The sequence below is a fragment of the Oncorhynchus mykiss genome, unplaced genomic scaffold (genome assembly GCF_013265735.2).
Source record: "Oncorhynchus mykiss isolate Arlee unplaced genomic scaffold, USDA_OmykA_1.1 un_scaffold_87, whole genome shotgun sequence".
NCBI classification, from domain to species: Eukaryota; Metazoa; Chordata; class Actinopteri; order Salmoniformes; family Salmonidae; genus Oncorhynchus; species Oncorhynchus mykiss.
Window position 1 is genome coordinate 356301 of NW_023493659.1, and position 24736 is coordinate 381036.

Here is a 24736-nt window from a genome sequence, read left to right on the forward strand (position 1 = left end):
ACACAGAGATATACACTATAACACCACACAGAGATATACACTATAACACCACACAGAGATATACACTATAACACCACACACACACACACTATAACACCACACAGAGATATATATACACTATAACACCACACACAGATATACACTATAACACCACACAGAGATATACACTATAACACCACACAGAGATATACACTATAACACCACACAGATATATACACTATAACACCACACACAGATATACACTATAACACCACACAGAGATATACACTATAACACCACACAGAGATATACACTATAACACCACACAGAGATATACACTATAACACCACACAGAGATACACACTATAACACCACACAGAGATATACACTATAACACCACACACAGATATACACTATAACACCACACAGAGATATACACTATAACACCACACAGAGATATACACTATAACACCACACAGAGATATACACTATAACACCACACAGAGATATACACTATAACACCACACAGAGATATACACTATAACACCACACAGATATATACACTATAACACCACACACACACACACACAGAGATATACACTATAACACCACACACAGATATACACTATAACACCACACAGAGAGATATACACTATAACACCACACAGAGAGATATACACTATAACACCACACAGAGAGATATACACTATAACACCACACAGAGAGATATACACTATAACACCACACAGAGAGATATACACTATAACACCACACAGAGATATACACTATAACATCACACAGAGATATACACTATAACACCACACAGAGATATATACACTATAACACCACACAGAGATATACACTATAACACCACACAGAGATATACACTATAACATCACACAGAGATATACACTATAACACCACACAGAGATATACACTATAACACCACACAGAGATATACACTATAACACCACACACACACACACAGAGATATACACTATAACACCACACACACACACAGAGATATACACTATAACAGCACACACACAGAGATATACACTATAACACCACACACAGAGAGATATACACTATAACACCACACACAGAGAGATATACACTATAACACCACACAGAGATATACACTATAACACCACACAGAGATATATACACTATAACACCACACAGAGATATACACTATAACACCACACACACAGAGATATACACTATAACACCACACACACAGAGATATACACTATAACACCACACACACACAGAGATATACACTATAACACCACACAGAGATATACACTATAACACCACACAGAGAGATATACACTATAACACCACACAGAGAGATACACTATAACACCACACACACACAGAGATATACACTATAACACCACACAGAGATATACACTATAACACCACACAGAGAGATATACACTATAACACCACACAGAGAGATACACTATAACACCACACATAGAGATATACACTATAACACCACACAGAGATATACACTATAACACCACACAGAGATATACACTATAACACCACACACACAGAGATATACACTATAACACCACACACACAGAGATATACACTATAACACCACACACAGAGATATACACTATAACACCACACACACAGAGATATACACTATAACACCACACACACAGAGATATACACTATAACACCACACACAGAGATATACACTATAACACCACACACAGAGATATACACTATAACACACACAGAGATATACACTATAACACCACACACACAGAGATATACACTATAACACCACACACACACACACAGAGATATACACTATAACACCACACACAGAGATATACACTATAACACCACACACAGAGATATACACTATAACACACACAGAGATATACACTATGACACCACACACACAGAGATATACACTATAACACCACACACAGAGAGATATACACTATAACACCACACAGAGAGATATACACTATAACACCACACAGAGAGATATACACTATAACACCACACAGAGAGATATACACTATAACACCACACAGAGATATACACTATAACACCACACAGAGATATACACTATGACACCACACACAGAGAGATATACACTATAACACCACACAGAGAGATATACACTATAACACCACACAGATATATACACTATAACACCACACACACAGATATACACTATAACACCACACACACAGATATACACTATAACACCACACACACACACACAGATATACACTATAACACCACACAGAGATATACACTATAACATCACACAGAGATATACACTATAACACCACACAGAGATATACACTATAACACCACACAGAGATATACACTATAACACCACACAGAGATATACACTATAACACCACACAGAGATACACACTATAACACCACACAGAGATATACACTATAACACCACACAGAGATATACACTATAACACCACACAGAGATACACACTATAACACCACACAGAGATATACACTATAACACCACACAGAGATATACACTATAACACCACACAGAGATATACACTATAACACCACACAGAGATATACACTATAACACCACACAGAGATATACACTATGACACCACAGAGATATATACACTATAACACCACACACACAGAGATATACACTATAACACCACACACACAGAGATATACACTATAACACCACACACACACAGAGATATACACTATAACACCACACAGAGATATACACTATAACACCACACACACAGAGATATACACTATAACACCACACAGAGAGATACACTATAACACCACACACACACAGAGATATACACTATAACACCACACAGAGATATACACTATAACACCACACAGAGAGATATACACTATAACACCACACAGAGAGATACACTATAACACCACACAGAGATATATACACTATAACACCACACAGAGGTATACACTATAACACCACACACACAGAGATATACACTATAACACCACACACACAGAGATATACACTATAACACCACACACACACAGAGATATACACTATAACACCACACAGAGATATACACTATAACACCACACAGAGAGATATACACTATAACACCACACAGAGAGATACACTATAACACCACACACACACAGAGATATACACTATAACACCACACAGAGATATACACTATAACACCACACAGAGAGATATACACTATAACACCACACAGAGAGATACACTATAACACCACACAGAGAGATATACACTATAACACCACACAGAGATATACACTATAACACCACACAGAGATATACACTATAACACCACACACACAGAGATATACACTATAACACCACACACACAGAGATATACACTATAACACCACACAGAGAGATATACACTATAACACCACACAGACAGAGATATACACTATAACACCACACAGACAGAGATATACACTATAACACCACACACAGAGATATACACTATAACACCACACACAGAGATATACACTATAACACCACACACACAGAGATATACACTATAACACCACACACACAGAGATATACACTATAACACCACACACAGAGATATACACTATAACACCACACACAGAGATATACACTATAACACCACACACACAGAGATATACACTATAACACCACACACACACACACAGAGATATACACTATAACACCACACACAGAGATATACACTATAACACCACACACAGAGATATACACTATAACACACACAGAGATATACACTATGACACCACACACACAGAGATATACACTATAACACCACACACAGAGAGATATACACTATAACACCACACAGAGAGATATACACTATAACACCACACAGAGAGATATACAATATAACACCACACAGAGAGATATACACTATAACACCACACAGAGATATACACTATAACACCACACAGAGATATACACTATGACACCACACACAGAGAGATATACACTATAACACCACACAGATATATACACTATAACACCACACACACAGATATACACTATAACACCACACACACAGATATACACTATAACACCACACACACACACACAGATATACACTATAACACCACACAGAGATATACACTATAACATCACACAGAGATATACACTATAACACCACACAGAGATATACACTATAACACCACACAGAGATATACACTATAACACCACACAGAGATATACACTATAACACCACACAGAGATACACACTATAACACCACACAGAGATATACACTATAACACCACACAGAGATATACACTATAACACCACACAGAGATACACACTATAACACCACACAGAGATATACACTATAACACCACACAGAGATATACACTATAACACCACACAGAGATATACACTATAACACCACACAGAGATATACACTATAACACCACACAGAGATATATACACTATAACACCACACAGATATATACACTATAACACCACACACAGAGAGATATACACTATAACACCACACAGAGAGATATACACTATAACACCACACAGATATATACACTATAACACCACACAGAGAGATATACACTATAACACCACACAGAGAGATATACACTATAACACCACACAGAGATATACACTATGACACCACACACAGAGATATACACTATAACACCACACAGATATATACACTATAACACCACACACACACACACACACACAGAGATACACTATAACACCACACAGATATATACACTATAACACCACACACACAGAGATATACACTATAACACCACACAGAGATATACACTATAACACCACACACAGATATACACTATAACACCACACAGAGATATACACTATAACACCACACACACAGATATACACACTATAACACCACACAGAGATATACACTATAACACCACACAGAGATATACACTATAACACCACACAGAGATACACACTATAACACCACACACACACAGAGATATACACTATAACACCACACAGAGATATACACTATAACACCACACACACACAGAGATATACACTATAACACCACACAGAGATATACACTATAACACCACACAGATATATACACTATAACACCACACACACACAGAGATATACACTATAACACCACACAGAGATATATATACACTATAACACCACACAGAGATATACACTATAACACCACACAGAGATATACACTATAACACACACACACACACTATAACACACACACACACAATAACACACACACACTGTCACACCCTGACCATAGTTTACTTTGTATGTTTCTATGTTTTGGTTGGTCAGGGTGTGATCTGAGTGGGCATTCTATGTTACATGTCTAGTTTGTCCAGTTCTATGTTCGGCCTGATATGGTTCTCAATCAGAGGCAGGTGTTCGTCATTGTCTCTGATTGGGAACCATATTTAGGTAGCCTGGGTTTCACTATGTGTTGGTGGGTGATTGTTCCTGTCTATGTGTTTTCACCAGATAGGGCTGTTTAGGTTTTCGTTACGTTCTTTATTTTGTAGTGTTTGTATTGATTCGTGTTTTACGTTTGTTTATTAAAACATGGATCGCAATCGACACGCTGCATTTTGGTCCGACTCTCCTTCACACCTAGAAAACCGTTACAGAATCACCCACCACAACAGGACCAAGCGGCGTGGTAACGGGCAACAGCAGCGTAAAGAGGAATGGACATGGGAGGACGTTTTGGATGGCAAGGGCTGTTACACTTGGGAGGAGATACTGGCTGGAAGAGATCGCCTCCCATGGGAACAGGTGGAGGCACTTAGGAGAGCAGAGGCAGCCGGAGAGAGGAGTCGGCGATACGAGGGAACACGGTTGGCAAGGAAGCCCGAGAGTCAGCCCCAAAAATTTATTGGGGGGGGCTAACAGGGAGTATGGCTACGCCAGGTAGGAGACCTGCGCAAACTCCCTGTGCTTACCGGGGGGCTAGAGAGACCGGGCAGGCACCGTGTTGTGAGCATCGAGCCAAGTGCAATGAAGCCGGCTCTACGCATCTGGTCTCCAGTGCGTCTCCTTGGGCCGGCTTACATGGCACCAGCCTTGCGCTCGGTGTCTCCGGTTCGCCTGCATAGCCCAGTGCGGGCTATTCCACCTCGCCGCACTGGCAGGGCGACCGTGAGCATTCAACCAGGTAAGGTTGGGCAGGCTCGGTGCTCAAGAGCTCCAGTGCGCCTGCACGGTCCGGTCTTTCCAGAACCACCTCCACACCCCAGCCCTCCGGTAGCAGCTCCCCGCACCAGGCTTCCTGTGCGTGTCCTCGGCCCAGTACCACCAGTGCCAGCACCACGCATCAGGCCTACAGTGCGCCTCGCCTGTCCAGCGCTGCCAGAGCCTTCCTCCTCTCCAGCGCTGTCGGAGTCTCCCGCCTGTTTAGCGCTGTCAGAGCTTTCCGCCTCTACAGCGCTGCCGGAGTGTCCCGCCTGTTCGGAACTGCCAGTCTGCAAGGAGCTGCCAGTCTGCAAGGAGCTGCCAGTCTGCAAGGAGCTGCCAGTCTGCAAGGAGCTGCCAGTCTGCAAGGAGCCGCCAGAGCTGCCAGTCTGCAGGATGCCGCCAAAGCTGCCAGTCTGCAAGGAGCCGCCAGAGCTGCCAGTCTGCAAGGAGCCGCCAGAGCTGCCAGTCTGCAAGGAGCCGCCAGAGCTGCCAGTCTGCAAGGAGCCGCCAGAGCTGCCAGTCAGCATGGAGCCGCCAGAGCCGCCAGTCAGCATGGAGCAGCCAGGGCCACCAGTCAGCATGGAGCAGCCAGAGCAGCCAGTCAGCATGGAGCAGCCAGTCAGCATGGAGCAGCCAGAGCTGCCAGTCAGCATGGAGCAGCCAGTCAGCATGGAGCAGCCAGAGCTGCCAGTCAGCATGGAGCAGCCAGAGCTGCCAGTCAGCATGGAGCAGCCAGAGCTGCCAGTCAGCATGGAGCAGCCAGTCAGCATGGAGCAGCCAGTCAGCATGGAGCAGCCAGATCTGCCATTCGACCAGACTCTTCCAGATCTGCCAGTCGACCAGACTCTTCCAGATCTGCCAGTCGACCAGACTCTTCCAGATCTGCCAGTCGACCAGACTCTTCCAGATCTGCCAGTCGACCAGACTCTTCCAGATCTGCCAGTCGACCAGACTCTTCCAGATCTGCCAGTCGACCAGACTCTTCCAGATCTGCCAGTCGACCAGACTCTTCCAGATCTGCCAGTCGGCCAGGATCTGCCAGATCTGCCAGTCGGCCAGGATCTGCCAGATCTGCCAGTCGGCCAGGCTCTGCCAGTCAGCCAGGATCTGCTAGATCCAACTACCTGCCTGGGCTTCCTCTCAGTGCTGAGCTTCCTCTCAGTGCTGAGCCACCTCTGTCCCGAGCTGCCCTTCTGTCCCGAGCTGTCCCTCTGTCCCGAGCTGTCCCTCTGTCCCGAGCTGCCCCTCTGTCCCGAGCTGCCCCTCTGTCCCGAGCTGTCATTTAGGAGGGTAACCTTTCTAGGGACGCTAAGGAGGTGGACTAAGACTATTATGGAGTGAGGTCCACGTCCAGCGCCAGAGCCGCCACCGCGGACAGATGCCCACCCAGACCCTCCCCTATAGGTTCAGGTTTTGCGGCCTGAGTCCGCACCTTGGGGGGGGGGGGGGGGGGGGGGGGGGGGGGGGGTACTGTCACACCCTGACCATAGTTTACTTTGTATGTTTCTATGTTTTGGTTGGTCAGGGTGTGATCTGAGTGGGCATTCTATGTTACATGTCTAGTTTGTCCAGTTCTATGTTCGGCCTGATATGGTTCTCAATCAGAGGCAGGTGTTCGTCATTGTCTCTGATTGGGAACCATATTTAGGTAGCCTGGGTTTCACTGTGTGTTGGTGGGTGATTGTTCCTGTCTATGTGTTTTCACCAGATAGGGCTGTTTAGGTTTTCGTTACGTTCGTTACGTTCTTTATTTTGTAGTGTTTGTATTGATTCGTGTTTTACGTTTGTTTATTAAAACATGGATCGCAATCTACACGCTGCATTTTGGTCCGACACTCCTTCACACCTAGAAAACCGTTACACACACACACACAATAACACACACACACACACACAAACACACAGATATACACTATAACACCACACACACACACACACAGAAATACACTATAACACCACACACACACAACCAGATGTACACTATAACACCACACAGACATCATCTTCACACCACATAGCCCCTACCTTGCGTGCGTTGTAGATAGAGAATGAAAGGCTGAGCAGAGTAAAAAAAACGGCCACCAACAGGAAGACTATCACCATCACATGGAGACCTGTGTTCAGGGTCTGTACCAGAGTAGGGAATACTGTACACACACACACACACACACACACATCAGGCCAATGAGGGCCTCAGATGTTAAATTATTTTCTAAACTACATTTTTACATCCAGGTTTTATCATGATTATGTACTGGTCTAGGGTTAGGGTTAGGTGTTTATGTACTGGTCTAGGGTTAGGGTTAGGTGTTTATGTACTGGTCTAGGGTTAGGGTTAGGTGTTTATGTTTATGTACTGGTCTAGGGTTAGGGTTAGGTGTTTATGTACTGGTCTAGGGTTAGGGTTAGGTGTTTATGTACTGGTCTAGTGTTAGTGTTAGGTGTTTATGTACTGGTCTAGTGTTAGGGTTAGGTGTTTATGTACTGGTCCAGTCAGTGTGTTTATGTACTGGTCTAGTCAGTGTGTTTATGTACTGGTCTAGGGTTAGGTGTTTATGTACTGTATATAACAGTCTGGTCTAGTCAGTGTGTTTATGTACTGTATATAACAGTCTGGTCTAGTCAGTGTGTTTATGTACTGTATATAACAGTCTGGTCTAGTCAGTGTGTTTATGTACTGTATATAATAGTCTGGTCTAGTCAGTGTGTTTATGTACTGGTCTAGTCAGTGTGTTTATGTACTGTATATAACAGTCTGGTCTAGTCAGTGTGTTTATGTACTGTATATAATAGTCTGGTCTAGTCAGTGTGTTTATGTACTGGTCTAGTCAGTGTGTTTATGTACTGTATATAACAGTCTGGTCTAGTCAGTGTGTTTATGTACTGTATATAATAGTCTGGTCTAGTCAGTGTGTTTATGTACTGGTCTAGTCAGTGTGTTTATGTACTGGTCTAGTCAGTGTGTTTATGTACTGTATATAACAGTCTGGTCTAGTCAGTGTGTTTATGTACTGTATATAATAGTCTGGTCTAGTCAGTGTGTTTATGTACTGGTCTAGTCAGTGTGTTTATGTACTGTATATAACAGTCTGGTCTAGTCAGTGTGTTTATGTACTGTATATAATAGTCTGGTCTAGTCAGTGTGTTTATGTACTGGTCTAGTCAGTGTGTTTATGTACTGTATATAACAGTCTGGTCTAGTCAGTGTGTTTATGTACTGTATATAATAGTCTGGTCTAGTCAGTGTGTTTATGTGCTGTATATAAACATGATAAAACCTGGACACTGTATATAATGTTTATATTTGGTCTAGTCAGTGTCCCCCTCTGCATAATTGAAACACACTGACTAGACCAGACAAAGACTGACCCCCCCCCCCCCCCCCCTATAATGGAGAGGGGGACACTGACTAGACCAGACAAAGACTGCCCCCCTTATAATGGAGAAGGGGACTCTGACTAGACCAGACAAAGACTGCCTCCCCTATTAATCAGAGTGGGACACTGACTAGACCAGACAAAGACTGCCCCCCCTATTAATCAGAGGGGGACACTGACTAGACCAGACAAAGACTGCCCCCCTCCCCCCTATTATGCAGAGGGGGACACTGACTAGACCAGACAAAGACTGACCCCCCCCCCCCCCCTATTATGCAGAGGGGGACACTGACTAGACCAGACAAAGACTGACCCCCCCCCCTATAATGGAGAGGGGGACTCTGACTAGACCAGACAAAGACTATAAGGGGGGCAGTCTTTGTCTGGTCTAGTCAGAGTCCCCCTCTCCATTAAAAGGGGGGCAGTCTTTGTCTGGTCTAGTCAGTGTCCCCCTCTGCATAATAGGGGGGGGGGGTTCAGTCTTTGTCTGGTCTAGTCAGTGTCCCCCTCTGATTAATAGGGGGGGGCAGTCTTTGTCTGGTCTAGTCAATGTGTTTCAATTATGCAGGGGGGACATTATGCAGAGGGGGACACTGACTAGACCAGACAAAGACTTCCCCCCCTATTAATCAGAGGGGGACACTGACTAGACCAGACAAAGACTGCCCCCCCCCCCCCCCCCCCTATTATGCAGAGGGGGACACTGACTAGACCAGACAAAGACTATAAGGGGGGCAGTCTTTGTCTGGTCTAGTCAGAGTCCCCCTCTCCATTATAAGGGGGGCAGTCTTTGTCTGGTCTAGTCAGTGTCCCCCTCTGCATAATAGGGGGGGGGGTTCAGTCTTTGTCTGGTCTAGTCAGTGTCCCCCTCTGATTAATAGGGGGGGCAGTCTTTGTCTGGTCTAGTCAATGTGTTTCAATTATGCTGAGGGGGACATTATGCAGAGGGGGACACTGACTAGACCAGACAAAGACTGACCCCCCCCCCCCCCCCCCCTATTATGCAGAGGGGGACACTGACTAGACCAGACAAAGACTGACCCCCCCCCCCTATAATGGAGAGGGGGACTCTGACTAGACCAGACAAAGACTATAAGGGGGGCAGTCTTTGTCTGGTCTAGTCAGAGTCCCCCTCTCCATTATAAGGGGGGCAGTCTTTGTCTGGTCTAGTCAGTGTCCCCCTCTGCATAATAGGGGGGGGGGGGTTCAGTCTTTGTCTGGTCTAGTCAGTGTCCCCCTCTGATTAATAGGGGGGGCAGTCTTTGTCTGGTCTAGTCAATGTGTTTCAATTATGCAGAGGGGGACATTATGCAGAGGGGGACACTGACTAGACCAGACAAAGACTGCCCCCCCCCCCCCCCCTATTAATAGTAGATATATCCCCATAACAGTCTGTAGTAGATATATCCCCATAACAGTCTGTAGTAGATACCCCCCTTACTGTATATCTTGGCGCTGCGGTTTCCCAGTCCACACCTCCTAGTCTTCTGACCCTGGAACAACCCGTAGTAGATGTGTCCAGTAAACTTGTCCAGTTCAGAATAGTTGGCGCTGACCAGCTCTGCCCCGGTACCACACAGGATCCTCCCGCTGACCCAGCGCTCGGTCGCCAGGGCAACCAGCAGCAGAGTGGCAGAGAGCACGCAGAGCAGAGTGGCAAAGGAAAAGGTCAACCGTTTCCACAGCGACGGCATGGTCAGTCTGTCAGGGCGCCGGGTTTGGATAAACAACAACAACAACAATAACAACAAATGTATTTAAAATCCACCTCCATGTCTATCTGTTCATCTCTTCACCCGGCTACGGGAGAGAGGCGGCGGTGTTACGGTCCTCTCGTCTCCTCGTCTCCTCTCGTCTCCTCGTCTTCTCTCGTCTCCTCTTACAACCTTTGTAATCAACGCCACGTTTCAAGCAGAGACCATGGGAACACCTCCCAGGCATCCCGAGGGTCGGATCATCCGGTCCGGAGTTGTTGTGTCAGTCGATGTGTCGGTCATAACATCAAAACGCTGTGAAATGAAACAGCTTGTTGTGATAGCTGGTAGAGAGGCTGCCATTAAAAGCTGAGATCCAGTCTGTGTTGGTCAGATCAGAGGGATCTGTTACAGACAGGAAGAAACTCGATCCCAGCACGCTATAGGGCTGCTAGTCACTGAGTTACATTCTGCCCTACTAACAACCCCCCCCTCTCTCTCTCCTTCCCTCTCTCTCATCCACTCTTCACCCTCCTCTCTCTCCTTCCCTCTCCTTCTCTCTCTCTACCACTCTTCACCCTCCTCTCTCTCCCCTTCTCTCTCCTTCTCTTGCTCTCATCCACTCTTCACCCTCCTCTCTCTCATCCACTCTTCACCCTCCTCTCTCTCTCCTTCTCTCTCCTTCTCTCTCTCTACCACTCTTCACCCTCCTCTCTCTCATCCACTCTTCACCCTCCTCTCTCTCTCCTTCTCTCTCCTTCTCTCTCTCTACCACTCTTCAACCTCCTCTCTCTCCCCTTCTCTCTCCTTCTCTTGCTCTCATCCACTCTATTCACACTCCTCTCTCTCATCCACTCTTCACCCTCCCTCTCTCTCTCTCTCTCTCTCATCCACTCTTCACCCTCCCCCCTCTTTCTCTCTCATCAAATCTTCCCCCCCTCTCTTCTCCACCTCCTCTCATTCTCTTCTTTAAAACCAGTCTTAAAGGAGCTTGTCTGTGTCTATACTACCGTCAGGTCCTGATCACAGCTGGATTCTGGGGAAATATACTTTGTGTACAGTAATATATATATATATATATATATATATATATATATATATATATATATACACATACACACACAATAATATATATATACACACACAATAATATATATATATATATATATACACACACAATAATATATAATGTGTACAATGCAAAAGCCCAACCAATGCAGAGCAGAATTAGGACGCTACCCGCTGGTTATCAACATACAGAAAGAGATGTTAGATTCTACGACCATCTCCAAGGAAGAGATGCCCACACCTTCCACCACACAACCCTCACCTACGACCATCTCCAAGGAAGAGATGCCCACACCTTCCACCACACAACCCTCACCTACGACCATCTCCAAGGAAGAGATGCCCACACCTTCCACCACACAACCCTCACCTACGACCATCTCCAAGGAAGAGATGCCCACACCTTCCACCACACAACCCTCACCTACGACCATCTCCAAGGAAGAGATGCCCACACCTTCCACCACAAAGACCTCACCTATGACCATCTCCAAGGAAGAGATGCCCACACCTTCCACCACAAAGCCCTCACCTACAGGGAGATGAACCCCTCAGCCAGCTGGTCCTGGGGCTCAGTTCACAAACAGACCCCACAGAGCCCCAGGACAGCAGCACAATTAGAACCAACCAAATCTTGAGAAAACAAAGATATAATTACTTGACACATTGGAAAGAATTAACAAAAAAACAGAGCAAACTAGAATGCTATTTGGCCCTAAACAGAGAGTACACAGTAGCAGAATACCTGACCACTGTGGCTGACCCTAAACAGAGAGGACACAGTGGCAGAATACCTGACCAATGTGACTGACCCAAACTTAAGGAAAGCTTTGACTATGTACAGACTCAGTGAGCATAGCCTTGCTATTGAGAAAAGCCGCCATAGCCTGTCTTCTCTTGAGAGCCAGGTCTGCCTATGTGCTCACTGCCCACAAAATGAGGTGGAAACTGAGCTGCACTTCCTGACCTCCTGCCGAATGTATGACCATATTAGAGACACATATTTCCCTCAGATTACACAGATCCACAAAGAATTCCAAAACAAATCCAATTTTGATAAACTCCCATATCTACTGGGTGAAATACAACCGTCTGCCATCACAGCAGCAAGATTTGTGACCTGTTGCCACGAGAAAAGGGCAACCAGTGAAGAACAAACACCATTGTAAATACAACCCATATTTATATTATTTATTTATTTTCCCTTTTGTACTTAAACTATTTGCACATTGTTACTGTACATAGCCAATAATATGACATTTAAAATGTCTGTTTACTGTTAATTTCCCTTTTGTTTATCGTCTATTCCATTTGCTTTGGTGATGTAAACATTATGTGTCCCATAGCAAGAAAGCACTTTTAAATTGAAAGACAGCGAGAGAGAGAGGGAGACAGAGGGAGAGATGGAGAGTGGGAGACAGGGAGACAGGGAGAGACGGAGAGAGGGAGAGAGAGAGAGAGACAGACAGACAGAGGTATATATGTATAATATGACATTTGTAATGTCTTTATTGTTTTGAAACTTCTGTATGTGTAATGTTTACTGTTAATTTGTATTGTTAATTTCACTTTATATATTATCTACCTCACTTGCTTTGGCAATGTTAACACGTTTCCCACGCCAATAAAGCCCTTGAATTGAATTTAATTGAATTGAGAGAGAGACAGAGAGAGACAGTGAGTGAGAGACAGAGAGTGTACTTGAACTATTTACTGTACATAGCCAATAACATGACATTTAAAAAGCAAGAAAGCCATTTGAATTGAAAGACAGTGAGAGAGAGGGAGAGAGAGGGAGAGAGACAGAGAGAGAGAGAGGGAGAGAGACAGAGAGAGAGAGAGGGGAGAGAGAATGAGAGACAGAGAGACAGAGGGAGAGAGAGAGAGAGAGAGAGAGAGATGCCAAGAATACTTTATTCTGTTCCAGTGTGTTTAATGGATCTAGAACATGTGAGTGAGTGTGTGTGTCTGTGTGTCTGTGTCTGTGTCTGTGTGTGTGTGTGTGTCTGAGTCTGTGTGTGTCTGTGTGTCTGTGTCTGTGTGTGTGTGTGTGTGTGTGTGTGTCTGTGTGTGTGTGTCTGTGTGTGTGTGTGTGAGTCTGTGTGTGTGTGTGTCTGTGTGTGTGTGTGTGTGTGTGTGTGTTAACCTTTAGCTGCTGTTTTTGTGTTGTAATAGATTGATTGAATATTTACTGATGAGACTTGACCTTTATGATGCTCAGTGTTCCTGAATGATTTCACTTCCTGTCTGTCTGCCAGTTATACAGTACATAGTAATATACAGAAGACACTTCCTGTCTGTCTACCAGTCATACAGTACATAGTAATATACAGAAGACACTTCCTGTCTGTCTGCCAGTTATACAATACATAGTAATATACAGAAGACACTTCCTGTCTGTCTGCCAGATATACAATACATAGTATATAGACTACTATCCTATATGAACCCATAGATCCTATATAGACTACTATCCCATATAGACTACTATCCTGTATAGACAACTATCCTGTATAGACTACTATCATGTATAGATTATTATCCCGTATAGACTACTATCCTGTATATACTACTATCCTATATAGACTACTATCCTGTATAGACAACTATCCTATATATACACTAGTATCCTATATATATACACTACTATCCTATGTAGACTACTATCCTATATAGACCACTATCCTGAATAGACTACTATCCTGTATATACTACTATCCTGTATATACTACTATCCTGTATATACTACTATCCTATATGAACCTATAGATCCTGTATAGACTACTTACCTGTATATACCACTATCCTACATGAACCCATAGATCCTGTATAGACTACTATCCTGTATAGACTACTATCCTGTATAGACTACTATGAGGTATAGACTACTATGAGGTATAGACTACTCTCCTGTGTAAACTACTTTCCAATATTGACTACTCTCCTCTAATACAATAGAGACAGTAGATCAAGCTGGTCTGTCATAATAGTATAGAGACAGTAGATCAAGCTGGTCGTTCATCATATAATATAGACAGTAGATCTAGCTGGTCTGTCATAATATAATAGAGACAGTAGATCGAGCTGGTCTGTCATAATGTAATAGAGACAGTAGATCTAGCTGCTCTGTCATAATATAATAGAGACAGTAGTTCAAGCTGGTCTGTCATAATATTATAGAGACAGTAGATCAAGCTGGTCGTTCATCATATAATATAGACAGTAGATCTAGCTGGTCTGTCATAATATAATAGAGACATAGAGACAGTAGATCTAGCAGTTCTGTCATATTATAATAGAGTCAGTAGATCAAGCTCGTCTGTCATAATATAATAGAGACAGTCGATCTAGCTGGGCTGTCATAATATAATAGAGACAAAGAGACAGTAGATCTAGCTGTTCTGTCATAAAATTTATAGAGACAGTCGATCTAGCTGGTCTGTCATAATATAATAAAGACAGCAGATCTAGCTGGTCGGTCATAATATAATAGAGAGAGTAGATCTAGCTGGTATGTCATAATATAATAGAGACAGTAGATCTAGCTGTTCTGTCATAATACAATAGAAACAGTAGATCTAGCTGGTCTGTCATTATATAATAGAGACAGTAGATCTAGCTGGTATGTCATAATATAATAGAGACAGTAGATCTAGCTGGTCTGTCATAATGTAATAAAGACAGTAGATCTAGCTGGTCTGTCATAATATAATAGAGAAACAGAGACAGTAGATCTAGCTGGTCTGTCATAATGTAATAAAGACAGTAGATCTAGCTGGTCTGTCATAATATAATAGAGAAACAGACAGTAGATCTAGCTGGTCTGTCATAATATAATAGAGACAGCAGATCTAGCTGGTCTGTCATAATATAATAGAAACAGTAGATTTAGCTGGTCTGTCATAATATAATAGAGACAGCAGATCTAGCTGGTCTGTCATAATATAATAGAGACAGTAGATTTAGCTGGTCTGTCATAATATAATAGAGACAGCAGATCTAGCTGGTCTGTCATAATATAATAGAGACAGTAGATCTTGCTGGTCTGTCATGCTAGAGACAGCAGATCTAGTTGGTCAGTCATGAAATAATAGAGACAGTTGATCTAGCTGGTCTGTCATCATATAATAGAGACACAGAGACAGTAGATCTAGCTGTTCGGTCATATTATAATAGAGACAGTAGATCAAGCTGGTCTGTCATAATATAATAGAAACAGTAGATGTAGCTGGTCTGTCATAATACAATAGAGACAGTAGATCTAGCTGGTCTGTCATAATACAATAGAGACAGTAGATCTAGCTGGTCTGTCATAATACAATAGCGACAGAGACAGTAGATCTAGCTGGTCTGTCATAATACAATAGAGACAGTAGATCTAGCTGGTCTGTCATAATATTATAGAGACAGGAAATCTAGCTGGTCTGTCATAATATAATAGAGACAGTAGATCTAGCTGGTCTGTCATTATATAATAGACACAGTAGATCTAGCTGGTCTGTCATAATATAATAGAGACAGTAGATCTAGCTGGTTTGTCATAATATAATAGAGACAGCAGATCTAGTTGGTCTGTCATAATATAATAGAGACAGTAGATCTAGCTGGTTTGTCATATAATAATAGAGACAGCAGATCTAGCTGGTCTGTCATAATAAAATAGAGACAGTCGATCTAGCTGGTCTGTCATAATATGACACAGTAGATCTAGCTGGTTTGTCATAATACAATAGAGACAGTAGATCTAGCTGGTCTGTCATAATATAATAGAGACAGTAGATGAAATAGAGACAGTAGATCTAGCTGGTCTGTCAAACTATAATAGAGATAGTAGATCTAGCTTGTCTGTCATAATATAATAGAGACAGTAGATCTAGCTGGTCTGTCATAATATAATAGAGAAACAGAGACAGTATATCTAGCTGGTCTGTCATAATATAATAGAGACAGGAAATCTAGCTGGTCTGTCATAATATAATAGAGACAGTAGATCTAGCTGGTCTGTCATTATATAATAGACACAGTAGATCTAGCTGGTCTGTCATAATATAATAGAGACAGTAGATCTAGCTGGTCTGTCATTATATAATAGACACAGTAGATCTAGCTGGTCTGTCATAATATAATAGAGGCAGCAGATCTAGCTGGTCTGTCATAATATAATAGACACAGCAGATCTAGTTGGTCTGTCATGAAATAATAGAGACAGTAGATCTAGCTGGTCTGTCAAACTATAATAGAGATAGTAGATCTAGCTGGTCGGGCATAATACAATAGAGACAGAGACAGTAGATCTAGCTGTTCGGTCATATTATAATAGAGACAGTAGATCTAGCTGGTCTGTCATAATATAATAGAGACAGTAGATCTAGCTGGTCTGTCATATTTTAATAGACACAGTAGATCTAGCTGGTCTGTCATAATATAAAAGACACAGTAGATCTAGCTGGTCTGTCATAATATAAAAGACACAGTAGATCTAGCTGGTCTGTCATAATATAATAGAGACATTGAGACAGTAGATCTAGTTGGTATGTCATAATATAATAGACACAGTAGATCTAGCTGGTCTATTATAAAATAATAGAGACAGTAGATCTAGCTGGTCTGTCATAATATAATAGAGACAGCAGATCTTGCTGGTCTGTCATAATATAATAGAGACAGCAGATCTTGCTGGTTTGTCATAATATAATAGAGACAGCAGATCTTGCTGGTCTGTCATAATATAATAGAGACGGCAGATCTAGCTGGTCTGTCATAATATAATAGAGACAGCAGATCTAGTTGGTCTGTCATGAAATAATAGAGACAGTAGATCTAGCTGGTCTGTCAAACTATAATAGAGACAGCAGATCTAGTTGGTCTGTCATAATATAATAGAGACAGTAGATCTAGCTGGTCTGTCATAATATAATAGAGACAGCAGATCTAGTTGGTCTGTCATAATATAATAGAGACAGTAGATCTAGCTGGTCTGTCATAATATAGAGACAGTAGATCTAGCTGGTCTGTCATAATATAATTGAGACAGTAGATCTAGCTGGTCTGTCATAATATAATAAAGACAGTAGATCTAGCTGGTCTGTCATAATATAATAAAGACAGTAGATCTAGCTGGTCTGTCATAATATAGACAGTAGATCTAGCTGGTCTGTCATAATATAATAAAGACAGTAGATCTAGCTGGTCTGTCATAATATAATAGAGAAACAGAGACAGTAGATCTAGCTGGTCTGTCATAATGTAATAAAGACAGTAGATCTAGCTGGTCTGTCATAATAAAATAGAGACAGTCGATCTAGCTGGTCTGTCATAATATGACACAGTAGATCTAGCTGGTTTGTCATAATATAATAGAGACAGAGACAGTAGATCTAGCTATTCTGTCATACGAGACAGTAGATCTGGCTGGTCTGTCATAATACAATAGAGACAGTAGATCTAGCTGGTCTGTCATAATACAATAGAGACAGTAGATCTAGCTGGTCTGGCATAATACAATAGAGACAGTAGATCTAGCTTGTCTGTCATAATACAATATATCTAGCTGGTTTGTCATAATATAATAGAGACAGTAGATCTAGCTGGTCTGTCATAATATAGACTACTATCCTATATAGACTACTATCCTGTATAACCTACTATCCTATATGAACCTATAGATCCTGTATAGATTACTATCCTGTTTAGATTACTATCCTGTATAGACTACTATCCTATATATTCTACTATCCTGTGTAGACTACTATCCTGTGTAGACTACTATCCTGTATAGACTACTATCCTGTGTAGACTACTATCCTGTGTAGACTACTATCCTGTGTAGACTACTATCCTGTATAGACTACTATCCTGTCTATTCTACTATCCTGTCTATTCTACTATCCTGTATATTCTACTAAAGCACTATTCTGCACAAGCTGTAATTTGTGTTCAGACATTTGGAACTACACAAATACATAATCATAACACTATATAAATATAAACAACATTAAGATTTTTTTTAAAAATCAAAAGAAGCAACAAAGACAACTAGAATTATTTTTTTAGTATATAAATAAAAATAAGAATTGAATTATTACACTATTACCATATTGCTAACAAAAAAAACACACAAATATAACTCAAATCTTATATCACACAAATAGAATAACACGCTTATAAGGAAGAGAACCTGATCGTGCAAATGTCACCATTCTGAATATATTACAAATCATAATAGTTGTGCGGGCGCCTCGTGTCGCCCTCGGCAAGATGTCGCCCTGGTCGGCTGCCCATGTCGCCTATACCTAAATCCGCCACTGACCTGAGAGGATGGGACACCACCACTCAACCCACCCTGTAACTCGTCTGATGTCTGTCACACCCAAACACCTCTCTGCAGCTGCCAACACAACCTCTATTTCCTGAGACTTACGTTCCATCCCTGCAGTACAGTTGATAACCGTTGTTATAAATGCTGAAGATCCAACTTTACTGAAACATATATCACTTGTTGGTTTATATCTCTGTTCTGGTACAGATCTACTACACCCCTCCTCTCAGGATCCATCCCTCTGTTCTGGTACAGATCTACTACACCAGTCCTCTCAGGATCCCTCCCTCTGTACTGGTACAGATCTACTAGTCACACCAGTCCTCTCAGGATCCCTCCCTCTGTTCTGGTACAGATCTACTACACCCCTCCTCTCAGGATCCCTCCCTCTGTTCTGGTACAGATCTACTACACCCCTCCTCTCAGGATCCCTCCCTCTGTACTGGTACAGATCTACCAGTCACACCCCTCCTCTCAGGATCCCTCCCTCTGTTCTGGTACAGATCTACTACACCCCTCCTCTCAGGATCCCTCCCTCTGTACTGGTACAGATCTACCACACCAGTCCTCTCAGGATCCCTCCCTCTGTTCTGGTACAGATCTACCAGTCACACCCCTCCTCTCAGGATCCCTCCCTCTGTTCTGGTACAGATCTACTACACCCCTCCTCTCAGGATCCCTCCCTCTGTTCTGGTACAGATCTACTACACCCCTCCTCTCAGGATCCCTCCCTCTGTTCTGGTACAGATCTACTACACCAGTCCTCTCAGGATCCCTCCCCCTTGACCCATCTTCCTCTACTTTCTTCACTGCCTCAGCAAATTACAACTTCTGCTCTACTCTAACCCTGGAAACCTCAACCTGCCTCTCTCGCACAGGGCACCCTTACAGTTAACACATACCACTACTTTTCCAATGCTACACATTCCTTTGTCTCATACCCTTCTGCACACTTCTTACACCTCGGAACCTCCCTCCTACTCAATAGTGTCGTGACGTTGTATTAGTTAATGTGACGACTGTTGTTCATCGAATGATTAAAGTTGCTAATTAACAAACCATATCACTTTTTTCCCCAGACATTTTTAACTGACTCAAGCTCACCATCTTCCTCCCTCTCTTAGACCTCCTCTTCCTCCCTCTCTTAGACCTCCTCTGCCTCTATTTTCCCCTCCATATGCCAAGTATATGTCTCCTTATTTATGGATTTTTGTACCTTTATTTAACTAGACAAGTCAGTTAAGAACAAATTCTTATTTTCAATGACGGCTCGGGGGTTTGAGCTCGCAACCTTCCGGTTACTAGTCCAACGCTCTAACCACTAGGCTACCCTGCCGTCCCAGCTCCTTACGTCTCCTTATGATAATACTGCACTTCTCCTGACATACATCTTGTTCTTGCTTTCTCAAGGGACGCCATTTAACCGGTTGTCACAATCTCCGTACAATCAGCAGGAACCCCTCAGGATGTAGCGCTCAACAGTACCCACTTACAATGCAGCTGCTTCATCTTGATGTCATTCTTTATCAAAAGCTGCCACGACACTTTTCAATTTCAAACAAGCCTCGCTCTTCCAACCACCATCCCTGTCTCTGCAAAAGCTCTCCCCAAAATGTCACGTCTCAATGGGGCTTCCCATGTTAAGATAGCCTTTTGTCTACTAGAGGCCTCTATCCTTCTCTATGGTGTCTGACTTCAGGTAGACAAACAGTGTATGCGTGTTTCTGGCGCTACGTGGTGACGGAGCCACGTAAGTGACGCGCCTGTCTGTCAGCCGAGCCGTAGAACAAGATGGCGGACTCCTTAGCAGCGGCTCAGGGAGAGGAGAACGAACCGGAGAAAGAAGGCAAGGAGAGACGGATGGAGGGAGGTAGTGAGAGCCGGGGGTCGAAGGAGACCTCCGAGGTGACGGAGACGCTGGGGTTTTACGACAAGAAGAAAGTCCAGAAGGACAAGAAACGGAGTCTGTCTGGTGAGTACTGAACCAGAACCTCTGTTTGAGGAGAGGAGAGCTCTCTGGTCTCGTTTCAAGCCCAGGTACTGGTTCAGGTGAGTACCAACGGAGCCCCGTCCACAAACAAACACAGCCGGATAGCTGGTGTGGCCAATTGATCAAATACTAAATTAATTACGGATTTAAGCATCCAAACAATAGTATGTAGTTAGTTACACAGCCAGCCAGGCAGATAACGGTGGTGGGGATGGTAGTAGTAGTAGTAATAGTAGCTGTAGTAGCAGTAATAGTAGTAATAGTAGCAGTAGTATTAGTAATAGTAGCAGTAATAGTAGCGGCAGTAGTAGTAATAGTAGTAATAGTAGCAGTAGTATTAGTAATAGTAGCAGTAATAGTAGCGGCAGTAGCAGTAATAGTATCAGTGGTAGTAGTAGTAATTGTAGCAGTAGTAGTGGTAGTAGTAGTAGCGGTGGTGGTAGTAGTGGTAGTAGTAGTGGTAGTAACTAGTTAACAAACACAGCCAGCTAGCTAGTAGCTAACGTTAGACAGCTAGCCAGCTAACTAGTTTGTTGTAGCTAGCTCCTAGACAGATTGAGGAGCAGTGTGGACAGATTGGGATGCAGTGTGGACAGATTGAGGTGCAGTGTGGACAGATGTAGATGGACAGATTGAGGAGCAGTGTGGACAGATGTAGATAGACGGATTGATGTGTGTGTGTGTGTGTAGATCTGTCCCTAGCGAGGTTCATGGGGGCGGAGCTGACCCGAGGATACTTCCTGGAACACAATGAGGCTAAATACACAGAGAGACGAGAGAGGGTCTATACCTGCCTCCGGATCCCCAAGGAACTAGAGAAGGTACACACACACCACCTTGGTTGAGGTTGACCGACTCTCTTTAGCTCTTCCTCCCCCCCTCTTCCCGCTCTTCCTCCCCCCTCCTCCCGCTCTTCCTCCCGCTCTTCCTCCCCCCTCCTCCCGCTCTTCCTCCCACTCTTCCTCCCGCTCTTCCTCCCCCCTCCTCCCGCTCTTCCTCCCGCTCTTCCTCCCCCCTCCTCCCTCCCCCCTCCTCCCGCTCTTCCTCCCGCTCTTCCTCCCCCCTCCTCCCTCCCCCCTCCTCCCTCCCTCCCTCCCTCCCTCCCTCCCTCCCACTGCCTCCCTCCCTCCCTCCCACTGCCTCCCTCCCTCCCTCCCACTCTTCCTCCCACTCTTCCTCCCCCCTCCCTCCCACTCTTCCTCCCCCCTCCCTCCCTCCCACTCTTCCTCCCCCCTCCCTCCCTCCCACTCTTCCTCCCCCCTCCCTCCCTCCCACTCTTCCTCCCACTCTTCATCCCCCCCCCCACTCTTCCTCCCCCCGCTCTTCCTCCCACCCCTCCCACTCTTTATCCCCCCCCCACTCTTCCCCCCCCCCCCCCACTCTTTATCCCCCCCACTCTTCCTCCCCCCGCTCTTCCTCCCCCCCCCGCTCTTCCTCCCCCCCCCCGCTCTTCCTCCCACTCTTCCTCCCCCCCCACTCTTCCTCCCCCCCCCCCACTCTTTATCCCCCCCACTCTTCCTCCCCCCGCTCTTCCTCCCCCCCCCCGCTCTTCCTCCCACTCTTCCTCCCCCCCTTCCTCCCACTCTTCCTCCCCCCCTTCCTCCCACTCTTCCTCCCCCCCTTCCTCCCACTCTTCCTCCCCCCCTTCCTCCCACTCTTCCTCCTCCCGCTCTTCCTCCCCCTCCTCCCGCTCTTCCTCCCCCTCTTCCTTCCCCTCTTCCCGCCCCTCCCACAGACAACCGTCAAATTACCGTCAAACACTCAGGGTTTATTTGCAAACACACGGTAAAGGGGGGCAGGAAGAGGGGCTGAGCTGGACCCAAGGACAGAAACAAATATCCAAACACACCCCTAAACTAGACTAGCCTACTTCAATACAGCTAACTAACTAACCAAACACACCCCTAAGCTAGACTAGACTACTACTATACAGCTAACTAACTAACCAAACACACCCCTAAACTAGACTAGGCTACTTCAATACAGCTAACTAACTAACCAAACACACCCCTAAACTAGACTAGACTACTACTATACAGCTAACTAACTAACCAAACACACCCCTAAACTAGACTAGACTACTACTATACAGCTAACTAACTAACCAAACACACCCCTAAACTAGACTACTTCAATACAGCTAACTAACTAACCAAACACACCCCTAAGCTAGACTAGCCTACTTCAATACAGCTAACTAACTAACCAAACACACCCCTAAGCTAGACTAGCCTACTTCAATACAGCTAACTAACCAAACACACCCCTAAACTAGACTAGCCTACTTCAATACAGCTAACTAACTAACCAAACACACCCCTAAACTAGACTACTTCAATACAGCTAACTAACTAACCAAACACACCCCTAAGCTAGACTAGCCTACTTCAATACAGCTAACTAACTAACCAAACACACCCCTAAGCTAGACTAGCCTACTACTATACAGCTAACTAACTAACCAAACACACCCCTAAACTAGACTAGTCTACTTCAATACAACTAACTAACCAAACACACCCCTAAGCTAGACTAGTCTACTTCAATACAACTAACTAACCAAACACACCCCTAAGCTAGACTAGCCTACTTCAATACAGCTAACTAACTAACCAAACACACCCCTAAGCTAGACTAGCCTACTTCAATACAGCTAACTAACTAACCAAAAATACAGTGGGTGGTCCGCCCAGTTCTACCTAGTGTTCTTAGACAACGTAGTCCTACGGGTAGTGTATGCCCAGGGGCAACTTGGCTTGGTTCCCCCTTTTCCCACCAGCAAACACCATAACCAAAACAATACTCACAGGTGGGGACAAAGTGATGTGGAGGTGCTCTAACAAAAGACAGCTCCATAAACAGAGATAGAGACACAGTAGGAGAGAGAGAGACACAGAGAGATAGAGAGACACAGTAGGAGAGAGAGAGACACAGAGAGATAGAGAGACACAGTAGGAGAGAGAGAGACACAGTAGGAGAGAGAGAGAAACAGTAGGAGAGGGAGAGACACAGAGAGATAGAGAGACACAGTAGGAGAGAGAGAGACACAGAGAGATCGAGCTTCAGAGGAAACATGGGACAGGGTTTTTAAACCAAGGGGATGTGATAGGGTAATGG

General features: G+C 43.9%; 2 protein-coding genes across 5 annotated transcripts in view; one reads left to right on the plus strand and one right to left on the minus strand.

Moving 5' to 3' along the window:
* LOC110519476 (clarin-2) overlaps positions 1–24505 on the minus strand; it is a 28758-nt gene extending 4253 nt beyond the window's left edge. Inside the window, exons 1-3 of one of the 2 annotated variants that reach the window (XM_036971957.1) lie at positions 24427–24505; positions 10991–11558; positions 8198–8319 (exon numbers count right to left, since the gene is read on the minus strand). In XM_036971957.1, coding sequence (XP_036827852.1) covers positions 8198–8319; positions 10991–11243 — 375 coding nt within the window. In that variant the 5' untranslated portion in view covers positions 11244–11558; positions 24427–24505. Of the gene's footprint in view, positions 1–8197; positions 8320–10990; positions 11771–24426 lie in introns of those variants that run through there. The other variant, XM_036971956.1, reaches the window with a different exon arrangement.
* LOC110519477 (transmembrane anterior posterior transformation protein 1 homolog) overlaps positions 21366–24736 on the plus strand; it is a 32868-nt gene continuing 29497 nt past the window's right edge. Inside the window, exons 1-2 of one of the 3 annotated variants that reach the window (XM_036971955.1) lie at positions 21366–21601; positions 22310–22440. In XM_036971955.1, coding sequence (XP_036827850.1) covers positions 21421–21601; positions 22310–22440 — 312 coding nt within the window. In that variant the 5' untranslated portion in view covers positions 21366–21420. The remainder of the gene's footprint in view (positions 21602–22309; positions 22441–24736) is intronic. The other 2 variants (XM_036971953.1, XM_036971954.1) reach the window with 2 other exon arrangements.